This window comes from Chelonia mydas, chromosome 5 (assembly GCF_015237465.2).
Source record: "Chelonia mydas isolate rCheMyd1 chromosome 5, rCheMyd1.pri.v2, whole genome shotgun sequence".
Lineage (NCBI taxonomy): Eukaryota > Metazoa > Chordata > Testudines > Cheloniidae > Chelonia > Chelonia mydas.
Window position 1 is genome coordinate 79,813,852 of NC_051245.2, and position 20,026 is coordinate 79,833,877.

Sequence of the window (20,026 nt, forward strand, 5' to 3'; positions counted from 1 at the left end):
TGTCACTGGTTGGACATCTCAAAGCGTGACAAGGAGAGCGGCTATGACTTTGAAAAGTGTGTCAGATGTGACAGATTGGAAGCTAGCTGAAAATCATTTGAGGAAAAACATGTTTGTGGTGTATACAAGAGGCCTCATTGAGTCCTAATGGTTATTACACACTTTTCTGCTAATACGGTTGTGCTGGTGGGAGCAGACAGACATAACTTTAAGTGATACATAAAATCCAAGTAGGGTAACTGAATACACACACGCTACTTCTCTCTCCCATGAATGGGAAGAAGAGAGCTTCTCAGATACTCTCTGAGATCTCATTCCCTAAATTGGAATTAGGACAAGGAGAGAGAAGTTGAGGATGGGAAAAGAAAATCACGTGTGAGCACGTTTGCAATGGGCCTCCTGTCTTATCCCCACCACACCCAGGAATTTCTCTTTCTGACTTCTACCTGTTGGAGGCTCTAGTGTCTTTTCTCACTTCGTTGCCTTTCCATTCACACTGAATCCGGTGCAAAACAATATTAATAGAGAATAGGTAGAGATTTTTTAGGAAACCCCTCAGTATTCAAGGCTTTTCCCTTTTAAGGCTCTTCCTCCCAGATTGGTATGCCTTACAGGTGTGGTGGGGTAAGACTGCCTGAGCTCAAAGCGGCTCTTTAACCCCTTCTTGCCTTGTGTGGGGTTTGCACACCCCATCACAATAGGATATAAAGCCTCATGGTTGCAAGCATAAACCAGCCACTTTGTGGGGATAGAGGGAGAAATAGGAAAACATATCCCCTATGGACACATTATCTCATAGTTGTCCACGGTAGGTTTCCCTGCATCTTCTTCTGATGCAGCTGGTACTGGCCATTGTCAGGCAGTATACAGAACTATATGGTTCACCAGTCTGATTCAGTATGGCAGTTCCTATATTTGTATGTTGAGGTGATGAATGTGGAACAGTATCTAAAGATTAAATACAGATAGATGAGACAGCAGATGCTAAAGCTGGCAAGACTGGTACAGGCTCCCAAGATAACGAAAGCGAATTTTCTGTCACTAACTGCCTTCCCCTAAAGCAAGGAGGCAAAGACTAATGTGTGATTGATGTTCCACTTGCCAAATTATAGGTGATGCGAAAGATACAATGCTAGCAACCAGAAAAGCTAGTGAGAAGACAGAAGTAAGTGAATTAATATTGATAGTGATGATCTTCTGTCAGCCAAATCATATTTTATTATATTTTCAGTTGTGTGAAGAAAAGGGTGAATGCTGTAGTAATGTGTCATGTATCCAAAGAGCCACTGGATGTGAGATGCTAACTGGAAAGTGGTGTTCTTGTCTAGGAATAATTTAGTTTATTTGTACTGTGTAATCTCTAGGTACAATGGGTCCTGTTGATATGTTTGAAGGCACAGTTACTCAGTCCATCTGTATAAACAGATTTTTCAAAAACAAGGATGTCTATATGTCTCATGTGAATAGAATTAATGCAGTAGAAAATGGGAGCCTATATCTGCTAAGGAAACAAAATTTGCAGAAGCCTCTGAACAGGAATGCACACAGCAGCTTCAGACCTTTTATGCATATATGTTTTGTGTGATGCATAAGGAGTTAGGCATGAGACTCCCATTAATATTGATCAAAGATGCATGGAAAAGACACTCCACATTACCCTTAAAATGTACCCCAGGCTACAAGAGAGAAAATGCAACAGGAGTGAGGGGAAAGAGAACTCATACGTCATAAAAAGTGGTAACAGGGAGTACAAATACTATCTACCTAAAAATCAGCTTCTAAAAAATTTGTATTCAGAACTTTGCATGTAACATTTTTTTTGCCAGTGTTTTAGTTTAAAAAAAAAATTGTAAAGGCCTGAATCTTTCTCCAGGAATCATTCTGTGTAATACCTTGTTTTGTTGTTCTCCTAGAAATCAGTAGGACTGCTTGCATGATAAGGCACTACTCTACATGAGAATAGATGACAGAATCAGGTGCTAAATTAATAATTAACCTTTTTATCTGATGGAAAGCTTGACTGTGGCAATCAATCAAAAAACATTGTAGCATTTTGTTGAGGCTTATTGCCTTTCTTTCACAGAACAAATTATTTCAGAACTGACCCAATTCTAGTGGAGTTTGTTTTTTGTTTGTAATCTTAAAATTTAAAATAACAGAACAGGTACTTTTTAACATGACAAGAAAACTTCATGTCAAGTTTTAGCTGAAGCAGATATTTATAAGCCTCTGGAAATCAATATTAACAGCACAAATGCTTAATGCGTTTATCAACAGTGTTACTAGAAGCTTCTATGATCTTTGCCTGTTCAGCAAAGATTAAAACATATCTGAAAATTAGTACCACGGCTGCTCTTTTAACAGTGAGGTTATTCACATAGCTTTTGACAAGCATGGTCTAATACTGCCACTATATTCCAAAATATCTTACTGTACCAGTATTTTCTGGGTTAGTACCAAATATGTTCTTTGCCAGGCTTTTTTTTTTTTTTTTTTTTTTTTTTTTTAAATAGTTGGTCCTGTCACTGGCTAGCCAAATCACGAAGAGAAACAATTTAGCCCAAGCAGGGTTAAATAGTGTTCAAACTCTGTTTTCATACATGGTTCAGAGTTCATCATAGATAAGGCCTTGTAGTTATGAAACATAGTTAATGTATAAAGAAAAGGAGGACTTGTGACACCTTAGAGACTAACCAATTTATTTGAGCATAAGCTTTCGTGAGCTACAGCTCACTTCATCGGATGCATACCTAAATTCAGTGATATTATAGGACCCCAATCCTGGAGGCAAAACTGCCAGTGATAGCAATGCACAAGGACTGCAGGGTCAGCTGGAGGGTTCCCCAGTCACCAGTTCCACAGCTAGGCAGAAAGCAACCAGAATAACAAGCCCTGTGTGCATGCTGCTCCCCTGCCAGTGGAAGTACTTCACACGGCTCCGTTGCTCCGGTTCATTGAAAGCTTCGCTGCCCGGTGGTTAAACTACAGTCTGCAGGGAAGAGAGAGGGGCAATTGTGCTAGGGAAGAAAATTAGTTAAGTCTTTGAATTTGTTTGGATGGTGGATCCTGAATCTTAAGGCTTGTATACAAAGGAAAGCTATTGCAAAATAAAATGAGGGTGTGAACTAAAAATACAATAGCTATTCTGCACTAGTTCCCCATGTGGACACACTTACTCCACACAAAGTGGATTAACCTAAACCAAATGAAAGCACAGTTTAGGCTGTGTCTACACTGAGAGAGACAGAAGTGTGATTCTCAACGCAGGTACACACATTCATCAAGCTAGCATGAATATAAATAATGCTGTAGCCCTGGTAGCACAGGCAGCGGTGGCACAGCTTAGCTACCCGTTTCAGGTGGGCTTGTACTTGGCATGGCTAAGTTGTGCCTCTGCTGATGCTCCCTGTGCTATCATGGCTACTATTTTAGTACTATTTATACTCGCACTAACTCTCTTCGACCTAGCACGAGTATGTGTAAGTGAGCTGGGAATCACACCCCTAGCTCATAGTGGAGATGCAGCCTTAGTAAGGAACAAGTATTCACATTGGGAACTCATGTGGAACAGCTATTCTGGGCTATTTCCCTGTGTAGACAAGTGTATAAATATAGCAGTTTGTTTTATAAACATCTACCAGGGTATTCAACAGTAGATTTCCTGTAAAATTTCCAGCTGACAAACCAAACCAAAGGCAAAAGCTGATACATATTTTTACTGGTCCATTGTGAGTTTAAAATATAATAATTTTTAAACAATTTTAAAAACGTATTTGAATTGAAATATTGTATTCGAAAAGGCAACGGTGTGACATTATGAGGATACTGTTAGCTAGAAAAAAAGATGGTCCTGTAGTTAGGGTATTAGCTTAGCACCTAGAAGACCCAGGTTCAGTATCTTGCTTTGCCCCATGCTTTCTGTGTGACTGTGGGCAAGTCACTTGGCCTCTCTGTGCCTCAGATCACCCGTTTTATAGATGGGGATAATAGCACTTCCCTACCTCACAGGGATATTGTGAAGATAAATGCATTAAAGATTGTGAGGTGCTCAGATACTATGGTAATTTGGCCATATAAGTACTTTAAATAGCTAAATAATATCAGAGCAACATAATCACAGGGCAGTGCTGATACAAAGTATGGTCAGATTGCAGTTTATCTGGTTGAAAGGTTCATGTGTTGTATAATATTTATTTATCCAGTAAAACAGTTAAATTAGATGAATGATCCACTGCATTACACTGTGTAGAATAATACAGTAATGTTTGTCTACAGCCCTTCTTTCCCCATAATTTGAAATAGCCAAGATGAAACAAATTTAGGTCTGTACCCGCAGCAGTATGATGCAGCACCACCTGCTTTGCCACGGTGACTCCAATTCACAAACTTTAATGCAGAAGGAAAGCAGCTTGCACGTAGACAGGTTTACAGTATTACAGATGCTGATGAGTAGGTTCAGTAAATCTCAGTTCATGTGTCCCGTCTTTAGATCCTTGGGCTGATACACAGTAGTGCACTGTTAGAGGTACTCTTCTTTAGACCAGGTGTTTAAACAAAGGTTCTTTTGCTCTGGGTCGTAGTGAGATCCAAAGATGCATTTTGGATGCAAAGATGCATCTTTGGTCAGGGAAATCAGGTAATCTCAACATTTCCTCTGTCAGTGAAACAGATTTGCTCAAACAAGGTTGTACTTGAGTGCCTAATGACAGTTGAATTCTCATATGCAGTCAGTTGCTTTGCTACCAAAATCTATCCCTTTACATTATAAAGCATTTTCAATATATCTAATTCAAAAAGTAAAGTTCCAGTCTCATTCAATTTCATATTACAAAAGGTGTGCACAATGTGTAGCTGCATTCACTAATCCAGCATCCAACCACCACAGACTTGATTCTTTCTAAATTGTCCCCTGTGCTAATTAGTGGTTGCTATAAAAAATCAGGCATCAGTGACAACAAAATGAATAGTGGTGTGATCAGGTTAAGGGATGATAAAATCATTATACTATTCAGTCAAATTAACTGAAGTCAAATGAGCATTTTATGTTTTAGCATCTTATCCATTACATAAGACATCTTCCTAATCCCATTTCCCTAATTACATTGTACTTCTTGCTGGTGAAAAAAAGTGCTGTGTGATTTAAAATATATATTTGCAATTAGTTTCTCCCACACTGGTCCTGTCAGTACTTCTTCTGCAAAGATTTCCAGAAATCCTTTGTTAGTCCTACTTTTACAAGAACTACTGATGCACTTCTTTAGGAGAAAGAAGATGAGGAGAGTAAGGAGGCAGGCTAATTGAATGCACAGAAAGATAAGTGAATATCTGATAAGAAATGCACCCTGTCCATATGATGACAAAGACTCTGGGTCAAGTTATCATTTTCATGAAAACCACTTTACGCTACTTGCAAAGGGCCCTTAAGCCAGGTCTACACAACAAATCTATATTGGTATATCTGTTGTCCAGGGGGTGTGAAAAATCCGCACCCTTGAGCGACATAGCTATACCAACCTAACTCCCCGTGTAGACAGTGCTGTATTGATGAGAGAGCTTCTCCTGCTGACATAGCTACAGCCTTTGGGGAGGTGGATTAATCATTGACAAAGGAGCATCTTTACTAAAGTGCTACAGTGGTGCAGTTGCACTGGTGCAGCTCTAGCACAATATGTGAAAACAAGCCCTTAGTGTAAATGAGAATCAGGTCCTGAGTATTTAGTGGAAAACAACGTACCTGGGTTTTTAATGTTGGGAAGAATATGGGGCCCAGTCCTGCAGCCAGGGCCAGATTCTGTCTAGTCTTATGCACGAGGTCCCAAGAACCTTTCACCCTAGCTTCAACTCTGGTGTGCAGTCCATGTAGGGGTCAATCAGAATAGCAATGTCTGTGATTGGGGGAGTATAGAAACTTCTGTCCCTATGCTCTCAGGAGTGGACAGTACCCAAAAGGAGGATGTGAGGCCGACTGAACAGGACTGGTGCCCAGCAGGGAGAAGGCTGCAGTCCATAAAGAAGTATAGTAGTGGAAATGCTCCCTTCCCTGTTGACGTTTAGGGAAGTAGAATGCTCCCAGTCTTCTTGTTCAGGTAGTGCAGCTTTACCAAAATGAGGCTTTTCCTAAGAGCCATACCGTAGTGCTGAGTGAGCGTGAAAGTTTTTAGGGTCCTAACGAGTGCTGCTTTTGGTTCATCTACAGTCCTTTTCTGACATTTTAATCTGCTCTTGACGATACTTCCACAATCTACAACTTCAAGCATTCTCACGAGCAAGCAATGCTAAAAACTGTGGGCCAGAGCCTCATCTGGAATAAATTGGCATAACTCCAGTGAAATAAATGGAGCTACAGTCATTTACACCAGCTAAGGATCTGGTTCTAGGAGTAGTTTTTGTAGCAGGCACCACTATCAAATACTATAGCTAAAGTTGCAGATCTGATTCTGTTATTATGACATCCTGATGCTGATTCTGGTACACTGCTCCAATGGTATATAGGGGCCACAGTTGTACCACAGGATGCTGTATGGAAATAAGTGAGATTACATATGTGTTCTAGAGATATTTTTAACGTTACAGAGTTATTAAAATCAGATGTTGCTTTTCTTCAGTGAATAGTGTAAGTTTATCTTGTGCACTTTGTATTTACGTAAAACTGGATTCTACATTTAGGTAAAAAAGATTTGAATGCTATATATAAAATTGTTTCATTGCTTACTTCTGCTGCCACCAGATGTCGCTGTGTTTATAAATAAGTGATGGTCCATCTGTTCTCTTCTCTTTTCAGCTTTTTTTCCCTTTTGACTTAATCAAGTATGATTTTAAAAAAGATGAACCGATTAGAAATAGGCATGGTTGGTGTGAGAAGGTTAAGAAAGGTAAGCATTCATTATAACAGGATATGTCCACCCTATAAATAACTTGCAGGTGTTTTTATTTTTTTAAATGAACTGTATTGTTGTGTTACAAGTGATAAAACACCAACATCAGCTAATAATAACCTATAACAATCTGCCTACAAAATCAGTAGGTTTAATGACCTGAGGTGGTACATTTTTAAACATGTGAGGCTTTAGAAGCACAATCTGTTTAATGGTAGACTGCCTAAGGACAAAAGCACGAATAGGGAAAAGATGGACTTTCTTTTCTGCTTGAAATTTCAAAATTTATCAGAATGAAAACCTTTTTAAGTGTCAGAATTTTCCAGACAATGAAATTCTGAGTTTTGACAAGTTCTAACTGTATCCTGGAAAATAGTGGTTCTGAAAAGATATTAGGATTCACAGTGGACAAGCAACTCCATGTGAGCTCTCAGTGCGATGCTGTGGCAAAAACAGCTAATGCAATCCTTGACTATATAAGTAGGGGAGCAATGAGTAGGTTTAGGGAGATGATTTTTACCTCTGTATAAGTGATTGATGAGACAGATACTGTATACAGTTCAGATTTCCATATTTTAAAAAGCATATTGTAAAATTGGAGAAGATACAAAAAATAATTAGAGGGCTGGAAAAAATGCCTTACTGTGAAAGACTAAAAGAGCTCATTCTGTTTAGCTTATCAGAAAGATTTAGAGACTACCTGATACATGTATAAGGAGAGTACCTTTCCGGAAGTTATGTGTTAACCAAACAAAAGTTATAGGACTCAATACAGGGGTAACTGGGTAAAATTAATGGTCTATGATATAAAAGAGGTTAGAGTAGATGCTCTATTAGTACCTTCTGGCCTTAAACTTTATGAATCTAAGAAAAGCGAGGCAAAACCCTGTTATGTAGTCTTTTTATGCTTTCTCCAGGATTTGGTCCTAAACTCCTTGTAATGTTTTCTATCCCTTTTGGGTATATTTTTTATTGGAGTACTTTTCTCTGCTAGAACAATGTAACCCTCTGGTTTTACTGTTCAGAAAATGCTTTAATAAATGTGAGACCCTACAATTAAAACTTGTGTGTATGGGTAACCCTTGAATGCTCAGGGACACAACCAACCATTCCAGGAATGCGCTGTATACTTTGTGTTTCGAACTAGTAGTCCATAGAAGTATTCTACCCATGCATTCTATTTGCAACAAGCAGACTTATTTCCTCCTCTCCTAACTTGTCTGTTGTTTTCTGAAAATAGATTTGGTTAACTTTTATAAGTTAATTGGCAAAGAAAGAAAACTGATTCTGTATAAATATAATCCACTTTTCTGGCTTCAATGGAAACTGCTGCGGAGCTCAGTACTCTTGAAAATCAGGCTATTTAAATATGGATTTAATACCTAGCTTTAGACATACATTTTTTGCAAATCTTGGGTACTTTATTTTGAGTATTAAAAGGAAACTAATGCTGACAATTATAATTCACTAAGAAATGTGAGATCTAATCTTTCTTGGCAGGTGCACTTTAGTAAGTGATAATTCTAAAACAGAGCAGGGCCTGATCCTCCACTGCCTTGCATCTTGTGTAGTGGTATTTATCCTGTAAACAATTAATGGGGATAAGAGGGAAGGTCCTCTCTGGATCAGTAACTGGTTAAAATATACAAAACAAAGGGTAGGAATAAATGGTCAGTTTTCAGAATGGACAGAGGTAAATAGTGGTGTCCACCAGGGGTCTGGCTGGTGCCAGTGCTGTTCACCATATTCATAAATGACCTGGAAAAGGGGGCAAACAGTCAGGTGGCAAAACTTGCAGATGATAGAAAACTACTCAAGATAGTTAAGTCCCAAGCAGACTGCGAAGAGTTTCAAACGGATCTCACAAAAACTGGGTGACTGGGCAACAAAATGGCAGATTAAATTCAGTGTTGATAAATGCAAAGTAATGCACATTGGAAAACATAATCCCAACTATAGATATAAAATGATGGGGTCTAAATTAACTGCTACCACTCAAGAAAGAGATCTTGGAGTCATTGTGCATAATTCTCTGAAAACATCCACTCAACGTCCAGCAGCAGTCAAAAAAGCAAACGGAATGTTGGGAATCATTAGGAAAGGGGTTGATGATAACACAGAAAATACCATATTGTCTCTATATAAATCTATGGTATGCCCACATCTTGAATTCTGCGTGCAGATCTGGTCAACCCATCTCTAAAAAGATATATTGGAATTGGAAAAGGTAAACAAAAATGATTAGGGGTGTGGAAAAGCTTCCATATGAGGAGAGATTAAGCAGACTGGGACTTTTCAGCTTGGAAAAGAGATGACTAAGGGGGGGAAATATGATAGAGGTCTATAAAATCATGACTGGTGTGGAGAAAGTAAATAAGAAAGTGTTATTTACTCTTCCTCATAACACAAGAACTAGGGGGCCACCAAATTAAATTAACAGGCAGGAGGTTTAAAACGAACAAAAGGAAGTATTTCTTCCACAGGTTGACTGTGCATTGTGTGAACTCTTCGCCAGAGGATGTTGTGAAAGCCAAGACTGTAACAGAGTTCAAAAAAGAACTAGATAAGTCCATGGAGGATAAGTCTATCAAAGGCTATTAGCCAGGATGGACAGGGGTGCAAAATCATGCTCGGAAGTGTCCCTAGCCTCTGTTTGCCAGAAGCTGGGAATGGGCAACAGGGGACGGATCACCTGATTAACTGTTCTGTTCATTCCCTCTGAAGCACCTGGCATTGGCCACTGTCGGAAGACAGGATACTGGGCTAGATGACCATTGTTCTGATCCAGTATTGCCATTCTTATGGTCTTATGTAATGTAAAACACTATCTTTCCTATTTGGCAGCAGTTTATATGCATCTTGGACAACTGCAAAGGACTACAGAAGATGCAAGGCAGTAGAGCAGAAGACACACTATTGTTTGTTGGTCTCATAGGCTAATTCCACCATGTCAGGTTGGGTATCTAGTATCTTAATATTGTAAATGTAGGATATGTAGTCAATTAACATTAATGTAAACATTAACATGAACTATTCTGTGATATCTTACATCATTATTCACCTTAACTTTTCTCTGTAGGTGAGGCTGGTCTTCTCATTTCCAAAGTGAATGCAAAGAATCCCTTCTTTGGTTATGCTGGGAATAAGAAACATACAGAAAAGAAATTACTCTGCGAGGTGTTTAAGAAGGGAGACATTTATTTCAATACAGGGGATCTGATGGTTCAAGACCAAGAGAATTTTCTTTACTTTTTGGATAGGATCGGGGATACCTACAGGTACAATCACTATGTCCTTATTAAAAAGCATTGGTGCATGGGATAGGATAATATTGCTTGACCTGTTTTGCTCCTCTCCTCTCTCCCAAGTGTCTCTGGTTCATATCCATTCTTGAAGTATATAACAGTGCTAGTGTTTAATTTTGTGAGCAGCACGCAACCATACCTAACTTCATTTTGTGGCAGGTTTTCATTCAACGTCCCTCATGATCCTTCTCATGAGCATTCTAGCAAGTGGTGTCTTTGTTGCTGGGCAAGGAGACTTGGCACACTGAAGTAGAGAAGTGGGGAAATGTATCAAACAAAATAGATGTCTACATTTGGTAGATTTAGCTGGATATAAATGTTGAAAATAATTTATTTCAGATTAGTATAGGATTTACTTGTTTTCATTTATTATTTATTTATTTATTTTTAAATGCAGCTGTTTTAGCAAAGCTTACTCTTATGGTGATCAGAGCATCACATTAACTGGACATGCTAGAACAAATGTAGGGTATATTTAGTCCAATGTACTCATAATTCCTATAAAAGGTAATATTACTATTATTAATTTGTATTATTATAGTGCCTAGGAGCCCCAATCTTGGATCATGACCCCACTGTGCTAGGTCCTGTACAAACACAATGGAGTCAAGGCCTATGACTGTGGCTACTAGGCACAATAATAAGATAAATTATTATTATTATTTTATTATTAACAATAATATTAATGTTACCTTCCCCCAAAGAGCTCATACCATCCATCAGGAGTACAATATGCCCATATGTTTTCATGAGGGTACAGTGTTTTGTTTTCCACTCCCGACTCCATTTAGATGGAAAGGAGAGAATGTTGCAACTACTGAAGTTTCTGATGTCATTGGTATGTTGGACTTCATACAGGAAGCCAATGTATATGGTGTTCCTGTGCCAGGTAAGAACCTTTTATTTCTAGAGGTTTTTCATTAAATTCATGATTCTATTCCTCATAACTTTTATGTTTTGCTTTACAAAGTTAAACAATCACTTTTAATTAACTTGGCTATTTAATATTCAGCTCTCTAAAAAGCTCTTAAGAATAGCTCAGATAACAAAAGATTGTGGATCAGCCATTTAACCCTGTACTTTGATGTATGTGGAATATAAGAGAGACAACTTGATGTTGTATTGTTAAAAAGGTTATTTTGCCATGAATTTGAGACTACTACATAACTTGAATTAATCCTCTGAGCATCATTAATATGGCATCTGGGAAACCCAAACATTTGTATGGAACAATAGAAACATTTCAACAGAGTGAGGAAGCAAAGAACTTTTAACCACTTAAATTAAAAAAAAAGTCACATTAAACTAAGCATTTGAGCTAGTTTGCTTTCATCTTTTAACGCAGTCCAGTAAACTAGCGCTGAGGGAGAATTTCCCTGGGAACCTAAAAAGAAATGAATGAAATATGTAAAACAGTATGATGATAATAAACAAAAAAAAAGTTTGCCGAAAATAGTCTGGGCCTGATTTCCATTCATGCTACAGCCTCTTTACACCCCACTGGGAGGTTAAAGAGGTTTGAAAGTAGGTGCAAGTTTAATTTACTCGCACTTTAAAGCCCTTTTACCCTGAAAGAGCAATGTAAAGGAGCATTACTGTAACTGAGAATCAGGACTACTCTGTCTACAGTGGTCTCCATTGTATGTTCAACATTGGCCAACAAATAGTATAATTTTTACCTAATTTTTAAAAAAAGGAATAATTGCAATATCTCACATGCCACTGTGGGACAACTTTTGGCAAATACTGAATTTTTAATGGCAGCCGCCCTCTGTGTATTAAAAGTAAGAGACTACATAATTGCAAAGTGATATAAAAAGGTTTATTGTTATGAGTTTAGGGTGGCTGCTTTACTGCAGAGTGGCAGAGGCACTCATCTGGAATAGTTTGCATAACCTGTGAGTGGATAATAAGGCTAAGATTTTATCACAGATATTTTTAATAAGTTACGGACAGGTCATGGCCAAAAGAAAAATTCAAGGAAGCCTTGACCTATCCCTGACTTTTATTAAAAATATCTGGGACAAAATGGGGAGCTGCGGGTCCTAGCACTGCTTGAAGTGGGGCAGCTGTGCAGGGGGTAAGAGCTGCTTGCAGCAGGAGGGGGGCATTGGGTACTCCTGCTGCCTGCAGCTCTGGGGGGTCCCCCCATTGCCCATGGTGGCCAGGAACTGTGGGGTGCGCCTGCCTCTCATGGGAGCAGGGAGCTGTGGGGTACCCGTGCTGCCCTTAGAGGCAGCAGGGGTACCCTGCAGCTCCCTGCCCCCCACAGGCGGCGGATTGAAGTCACAGAGGTCACTGGAAGTCATGGATTCCATGACCTCCATGACTAAATTGTAGCCTTGCTAATAAGTAATGCAGTCATCCTAAACAGAAAAAATATTACAGATAGTTCTAGAAACCTAAGCTATCTAGTTATAACTTTTCTTTTTGCCAGTACTTAAGTTATTCTCAGACATTCCTATAATAATTTCCCCTATAAAATTTGTGACAAAATATACGATATGGTTATGAAGGAAGGTGATGGTAAGGAATTCATTTGAGACTGCCTACATAACTCACTTATGGTTCTGGTACATAAGAGTAATGTAGTCATTCCACATTTATTCCAGTAAAGCTTTTGTCATTTTGTGTGTTCACGTGTATATTTTATCGTTTGATTGAAACATAAATATTACATTCTTAATCAGACAAATTTTCAGTATATTAATATATGGTTTTTAAAGTCAGGTTACACTAAGATTGAAAATTTCCAGATTATGTAGCATATAACTAATTTTAAACTTTTTTTCACAGATCATGAAGGAAAAGTGGGAATGGTCTCTGTTACTTTGAAGCCCAATAAGTCATTAGATTTAGAACAAATGTATGAACAAGTTGTGACATATCTACCAGGCTATGCTTGCCCACTATTTTTAAGACTCCAGGTAATTTACATTTATTGTGCAGGACACACAAATATCACATGTGAACAGAACACTGACAAAGATCATAAAAGGCAATATGGTGGGTTGAAGGGAAGGTATCTGATAGTGTATTGCACAGATTGACAGTATGACCAGTCCTATTTACCATCTTCATTTATGATTTAAAAGGGGAAATTATACAGCACAGTAATGGAATTTACACATTATGCTAAACTGGGAGGAGTCATGTACAGCTGTGAGGACGGAGATAATACAAAGAGATTTACAGAGATTAGAAACATGGACAGAGAATAACAAATTATATTCAGATTAGTAAATGGTACCTAATGCATCTAGGGAAAATAACCTGAAATCTATATAGTTAATGGAAGGGAGAGAGCTGGGAAGAAGTAATGCTGAAAGAGAAGGGGTGATAGTAGACAGAGAACTAGACGTGCATTTGCAATGTGACATAGCCACAAAAATGCCAAGGTATCCTGTATTGGAGCAGAGTTAACAAACCTTCTCTATATGGCTCTGATGCTCCTGCACCTGGAATAGTATATTTAATTCTGAGCACATATTACCAGAGAGATTTTGACAAATTGAAGGGAGCTGAAAGGAACATAATAAACATTATCAGGAAACTGGAGGAAAGGTTAAGAGCAAACTGTGTATAGTTTGTGTAAGCAACAGTAAAGGTGCAAGAGGTAATGCTACAAATTTCTGAAGGGTGTTAATAGCAAGGGGAGAGAGGAATGATGTATTGTTATAAATAGGAGTAGCTGGATGAAACTAGAAAAGCAAACCAGGCTAAATAGGGAGGAAAAAATTTCCTGACGGACAGATATGAGGTTCTGACTAACCTACCCTTCCCTTTTCCCTCCCCCTTCTCCCCCCCTTCCCCTGCCAGGAAGGAGTGATTTTAAAAATTAGACTAGGCAGAACATTACAAAGTATTTAGTAGAGAGCAATCCTGCATAGCAAGTGTATGGACTGGATCAGGGTTTCTCAAACTGGGGGTTGGGACCCCTCAGGGGGTCACGAGGTTATTACATGGGGGGGTAGAGGCTGACAGCTCGCGACCCCAAACCCCGCTTTGGCTCCAGCATTTATAATTGTGTAAAATATGTAGAAAAGTGTTTTTAATTTATAAGGGGGGGTCGCACACAGAGGCTTGCTATGTGAAAGGGGTCACGAGTACAAAAGTTTGAGAACCACTGGACTGGATGATCCAATATGGCTCTTCCATCTTCCGTTTCTGGATATTAGTAAGGGAACTTATTGGGGGAATTTAGAGATGCTCATTTACATTATAAATAGAGGCTCTTGATTGTGACAGTCTGTATTTTGTGAACATCTTCCTAAATTTTGTCTTTATAAATGTTCACAAACGCAGAGCAGTTAAGAAGCTGGGCTATTTCAGTCAAATGTGGGCTCTCCTATAAAGCCTTTGATTTGATACTACAGTTGCAAGGTCCAAAATATAGTTTGCAACATTCTTCCCTCTTGTTTCAAACTCTTGCCCCATGCCAGCATGCAGGTTCTGTGGCTCAGTCCCTGAAGAGGGAGAGTAAGAGAATAAATTAGAGAGACATATATGTTTGTGTGTAGAAGAATATTTAGTAGAGGGACAAGGAAACTTGAAATGTGGCCCAGCCTAGGCAACAATAAAAGGGCTAAGACCCAGATTGAATAGGAGGGAGGGTTAACTGTTGTCACCATGGAGCTGTCAGTCAGCAAGAAACGATTCTGCTCTGCTCCTTGTGGTTTTGGAACATAAGCAGGAAATTTCACGCTAGTTTTGATTGGGCCTCAGTTACTTAAGGGATGGACTGCAAATTTGTCATCACTGGGTAAACCAACCTTACACTTAAGTCAAGAAGGTAGGTGTCCATGCAGACAAGAGAAAAAGCATTAAATATTTCCACTTAACCTTAAATAATTTTCTTTCTCCCCTAGGAAACAATGGAAATGACAGGAACTTTCAAACAACAAAAATTTCGGTTGGTGAGGGAAGGGTTTAATCCATCTGCAATCACTGATCCACTTTATTTTTTATACAGTTCTAAAAAATCTTATGTTCCATTAACCAAAGAACTTCATGACAAGATCTTATCTGGGCAACTGAAACTTTAATTAGTGTTAAATTAACAGATTTGATAACTACTTTGTAAGAAGCAACAAAGGCACTAAGTAATATTTCTATGTAGCTTGTATTCTTGATATTTTGCAGCCATATCTTTTTGGATTCAGAAGTTTCACTACACCTTTAATTTTTGATTGTCACCGAACACTAATAATTTTCTACCTCCTGAAACACCAAATATACTTATATTACTTAGGAAACATGTTTAAAATGTATCTTCTTTGTGATTCGGGGTATGAACGTCTTGAACCTATTTTCTATATCAGACATGAATGAGTGATAGTTACAGAAAAATAATAATATACACAGAAATAAATTATATTGGAAAAATATACTACTGTTAGTATTGTTGCTTGAGACTAACATCTATTTTACTGTACTTAATAGTTTTCCTGTAAATTTCATAAAGCCTAATGATTATTTATAAAATGTTAAAATTAAAAAGGAACTGAAGAAAGGTAGGGAAAAAAACACAACAAACTATAATTTTCCTGCTCTATGAAAACATTGACTTAAGCTGCTTAGTTTCAATACATGGAAGGCATACAGCATACATTGTTTTTATCTCCTTCCCTCAGGGCATCTGGATCTTGGTTCTGTCCTCATCTGATTCCTAATCCACTTACCTTCTGCAGCATATTTAAATTCCTTGTCCACATGCAAGATGCAAGTTTACTGCTCTAAGGGCCCAGTCCAAAGCCGTTGAAGGCAATGGTGATCTCTCTGGCTTTTTCCATTCACTTCCATACATGAGGGAACCATCCCTCTTCCTGACCTTGTTTTCCATAATCCAATCTTAAACGCACACATGCCTAAAGCCTACAAATCATAATGCTCCCTCAAAGCAACATCAAAAATATAAATAAGAAGAGAGTTGGACACCAAAAAATCCTCTTAACAAAACATGGAACTAACGAAATGTGTGGTAGCTTCACTGCTCAGCAGCATGCCTTTTTGTTGCAATCTATTCCCTTCCTTCATTTGTACCTTGTCTCTTTAGATTGTAAACTCCTGAGGGCAGGGTATACTGTCTGGTAAAGCAACTAGCACACTTTTGGCACTGGATAAAAATATCCATGCATTGATGTGCATAGTCCTGGTCTGTTGGGTAGTGTTGCTCAGATGTAGTTAGGACAAATGGATTGGAAGTCATTGCCAGCTGAGGGCAAAAATTGTTCTTAGAACATTAAAAAAAATGTATAAAACAAGAATATTAGTTCTTCAAAAGATTCATCTTAATTAACCAGTGGGTGCCTTGTTTTCTTAATGACTGATTCGGATTATTATTTGAAGGTATTTTAAAATTCTAGACATACATGCTAAAACACTGTTCTTAAGAGTTTTAAAATAAAGTGTAAAAGTTAAAATAAACTGTATTTATGTCAGTCTGATTTAGGATTAATGACAAAGTTTTGTTTTGGGATTGGTTACATTATGCGCCTCACAGAGGACAGAGGCGGATTTAAAAAACATATTAGGTTAGATCGTCTCCTCTCCTGAACCTTCCTGTTATGCCAGATTTCTCCAATTAGTCCGTCAGTCAGATGTGATATTTACAGACTTTTACAGAAATTGAGTCTTCTACTCCTCATTGTTCAAAATATAGTGATGCTGCTGCTGCTATTCAGCATTGGACACAACATCTCTTTATCCAGTATGATTGCAGCACAAAGACCACCTGAAAGTCGTAGTCTAAAATGGATTACTTACAATTTACATCTTCTACTTTTATTTTTAAACTTGACTTTAGAAGTCTGTTGAAGTCGTGTTATTAATGTTTATACTAGAATGTACAGTACAAATACTGTTTGAGATCAGAATGTTCACTGCTATTGGCCTTTAACTAAATATTGGTCTAATCTTTGCCCTTCTGCAGTCCTTCTTCAGATTACAAATTTGATTTGGACCTTAAAAAAAATAAAAGGTCCTACCATTGCACTATTTGAATGTACACTACCTTGCATGCTCCAACAACTCTCAGGGCTGATTTATGCTTAACATAAAGAAGGCTGCTTTAACTTAGGCTGGCTAGCAACAGCCTTCCAGGGGCTGTCTGTTAGCTGTGATCACCAGAGAACAACAGAATTCCAGCAAAAGTCATGCCATTACATGAACCAATTTGCCATGTAGAAGATCTTATTGGCTCAACAAAGGTCTAGATTGTGGTTCTGGCTACTCAGCCAGGCAGAGGAGTGGATGAATTAACTGTGCCCAGAGAGTGACTCCAGGCAGAAGTGGTAGGGCATGTTCTGGGTGCGCTATATTACCCTTTGCCTCCAACAAACAAGTGGGCAGGGATTGGGCACAGCCATGGTGGAGCTGGCTGGGTACAAGAAAGGAGGCTATAACAAAGTACTCCTGACCCTACCCTACAGCAGGAGGCCTCTCTGAGATGCAAAACCACCCTGAGTTTCTCCTAGGATGGTGCAATTTACACATCCCCCTTATTCTGGCCAGGTTTACACAAGAAACTTTTACCAGGATAATATCGGTTAGAGGCCTGATTCTTAACAACATTTTTGTAACAGCAAGAGCTTTAGAGTAAATGCATTTATCCTATCAAAAATGTCCTTTTGCCAGTTTAGTTTGTTTGGGGAACTGCATTATTTTGCCACAATGAACTACATCTCCACAGGGAAGTGGGGGTGCTGGTATAGCTGTCCCAGTGTAACTATATTGGGAAAGTCATTCTAGTGTAGACCTGCTGTCTAGAATCAGCCTAATGACTCAATCTAAGCCAAAAGGAAAAAAAACCTTAAATTCAGTGTTGAGTACAGACAATATTTTAAGCACATTTTGCAATAGGGTGATTGACTGCCTTGATGCATATTATCTGAATTCTAATATTGAAAGAGTTCTGATTAATTCTGCTCTTTAATTCAAAATGACCTGCTGTGTGCAGATACCCACAATTTTCAAAAGGGTGAGTGATCCTTCAAACACAACTCTCAGTGTTTACTGTATGCAAGAAACACGTTTGTTTTTAAAGTGTTAAAGAAAATGGCTTATGTAAGTTTTCCATTTGATATATGGCCAGATAATAGATTTTGGTATACAGCTGTATTTCATAATGGAACTTATGCATTTGTGACCAAAGCTAATGAGATTACTGTGTGCATAATAGAAACGTAAGTGGCCAAACTATTTGTATTGGTTTCCAGATCAGACACCCTATTTCACTGATGCAGGGGATGTTCATAATCAGTTGCAAACTCTCACTAAGGTGACATTTTTTATGTTTACATCAGTCAAGTCAACAGTTTACACAAAGTATACATTCAAAACACAGATCTGAGTTATGAAAGTGGAGCATTTTTTGTCCTATTAAATGAACAGATGACAGATGTTTAAGAAAAATACATTTTTTCTAATTGCAGTTATTCAGCCTAAGTAAATGTATTTGTTAGTGAGGCTGAGGATGTTTTTGTATAGTTTCGGGTTTTCGTTCCAACTGGTGGGTGATGGATAGCTGAGGCTACAACTGACCATTTTTTGAGTTGGCTACAAGATTCTACTTTTGCATTAAAAGGCCTTTTACCCTTTTATTCACAGTGGTGAGCATTTATTCAGGTGAGTAGTCCCACTGAAACCAGTGGGGCTACTTGTGTGAATGACTGATCACCAGTGTGAGTAAATGGGTCATCATTTTACCTTTAAGCAGGAGATCGCACCCATTTGGACCTATGCACAAGACAAATTCTAGCTAAATAGACAGGCCTTGACCTGATCCCTGAAGATTAAAAAAATCATAACAACAGGGTCACAAGACCTGCAAAACTCTAAAATTGAGGACCTTCCTCCAAAATTGCTGTTCCACAAGGTTTCCAACACTCGTTCCAACATTAATTTGAGCTCTGTGGCTGACCTCAATCATCATGAAGATATAGGGGAGGAGAGGTTGTCTATAAAGTACTCTGGACTGAGGGCAGATAGAGATTTATACAATATATTAAAAACAGTATGTGCAACAATGAAGAAACTAGTACAGTGTAATATGTTTGGGGTATCTAGCGCTACTGAGCACTGTATCGAAGTCATCAAGAAAAGTCACAAGGTGGAACACACTACGATAATCCAACTGCCATAACCATAAGGGTAGCCTAAAATTCCTCCTTACCTGTAAGGGGTTAAGAAGCTCAAATAATCTGGTTGGCACCTGACCAAAGGAACCAATGGGGACAAAGATACTTGCAAATCTGGGTGGCGGGAGAGGCTTTGTTTTGGGTTCTTTGTTTCTGTGTTCATTCACTCTTGGGACTAAGAGGGACTGGACATCAATCCATGTCCTCCAAACCATTCTGAACCAGTCTCTCATATTACAGAAATTGTAAGTACAGCCAGGCAAGGCGTATTTATCTTTGTTTTCTCAACTTGTGAATTTTCCCTTTGCTGGAGGGAGGTTTATCCCTGTTTTGTTGTAACTTTGAAACTAAGGCTAGAGGAGGTTCCTCTGTGTTTTGTGCATCTTTTGTTACCCTGTAAAGTTATCTTCCAACCTGATTTTACAGAGGGGATTTTTACCTTTTCTTTTTTTTTAAATAAAATTCTTCTTTCAAGAAATGATTGATTTTTTTTTTTTCAGTATCCAAAGATCCAGGGATTTGGGTCTGTGTTCACTTTGTAACCAATTGGTTTGGATATTATTCTCAAGCCTCCCCAGGAAAGGGGGTGTAAGGGCTTTGGGGGATATTTTGGGGGAACAGGAACTCCAAGTGGTCCTTTCCCTGATTTTTTGTATAAATCACTTGGTGCTGGCAGCATACTGTTCAAGTACAAGGTGGAATTTGTGCC

The 20,026-nt window shown here is 38.5% G+C and overlaps 1 protein-coding gene across 2 annotated transcripts in view; it reads left to right on the plus strand.

Annotated features, from left to right (window-relative positions):
- Positions 1-16,422, plus strand: part of SLC27A6 (solute carrier family 27 member 6) — a 53,931-nt gene extending 37,509 nt beyond the window's left edge. For both annotated transcript variants that reach the window (XM_007056792.4, XM_043547042.1), the window contains 5 exons: positions 6,782-6,872; positions 9,955-10,153; positions 10,972-11,069; positions 12,977-13,107; positions 15,049-16,422. In XM_007056792.4, coding sequence (XP_007056854.1) covers positions 6,782-6,872; positions 9,955-10,153; positions 10,972-11,069; positions 12,977-13,107; positions 15,049-15,225 — 696 coding nt within the window. In that variant the 3' untranslated portion in view covers positions 15,226-16,422. The remainder of the gene's footprint in view (positions 1-6,781; positions 6,873-9,954; positions 10,154-10,971; positions 11,070-12,976; positions 13,108-15,048) is intronic.
- The last annotated feature ends 3,604 nt before the right edge of the window (positions 16,423-20,026 follow it).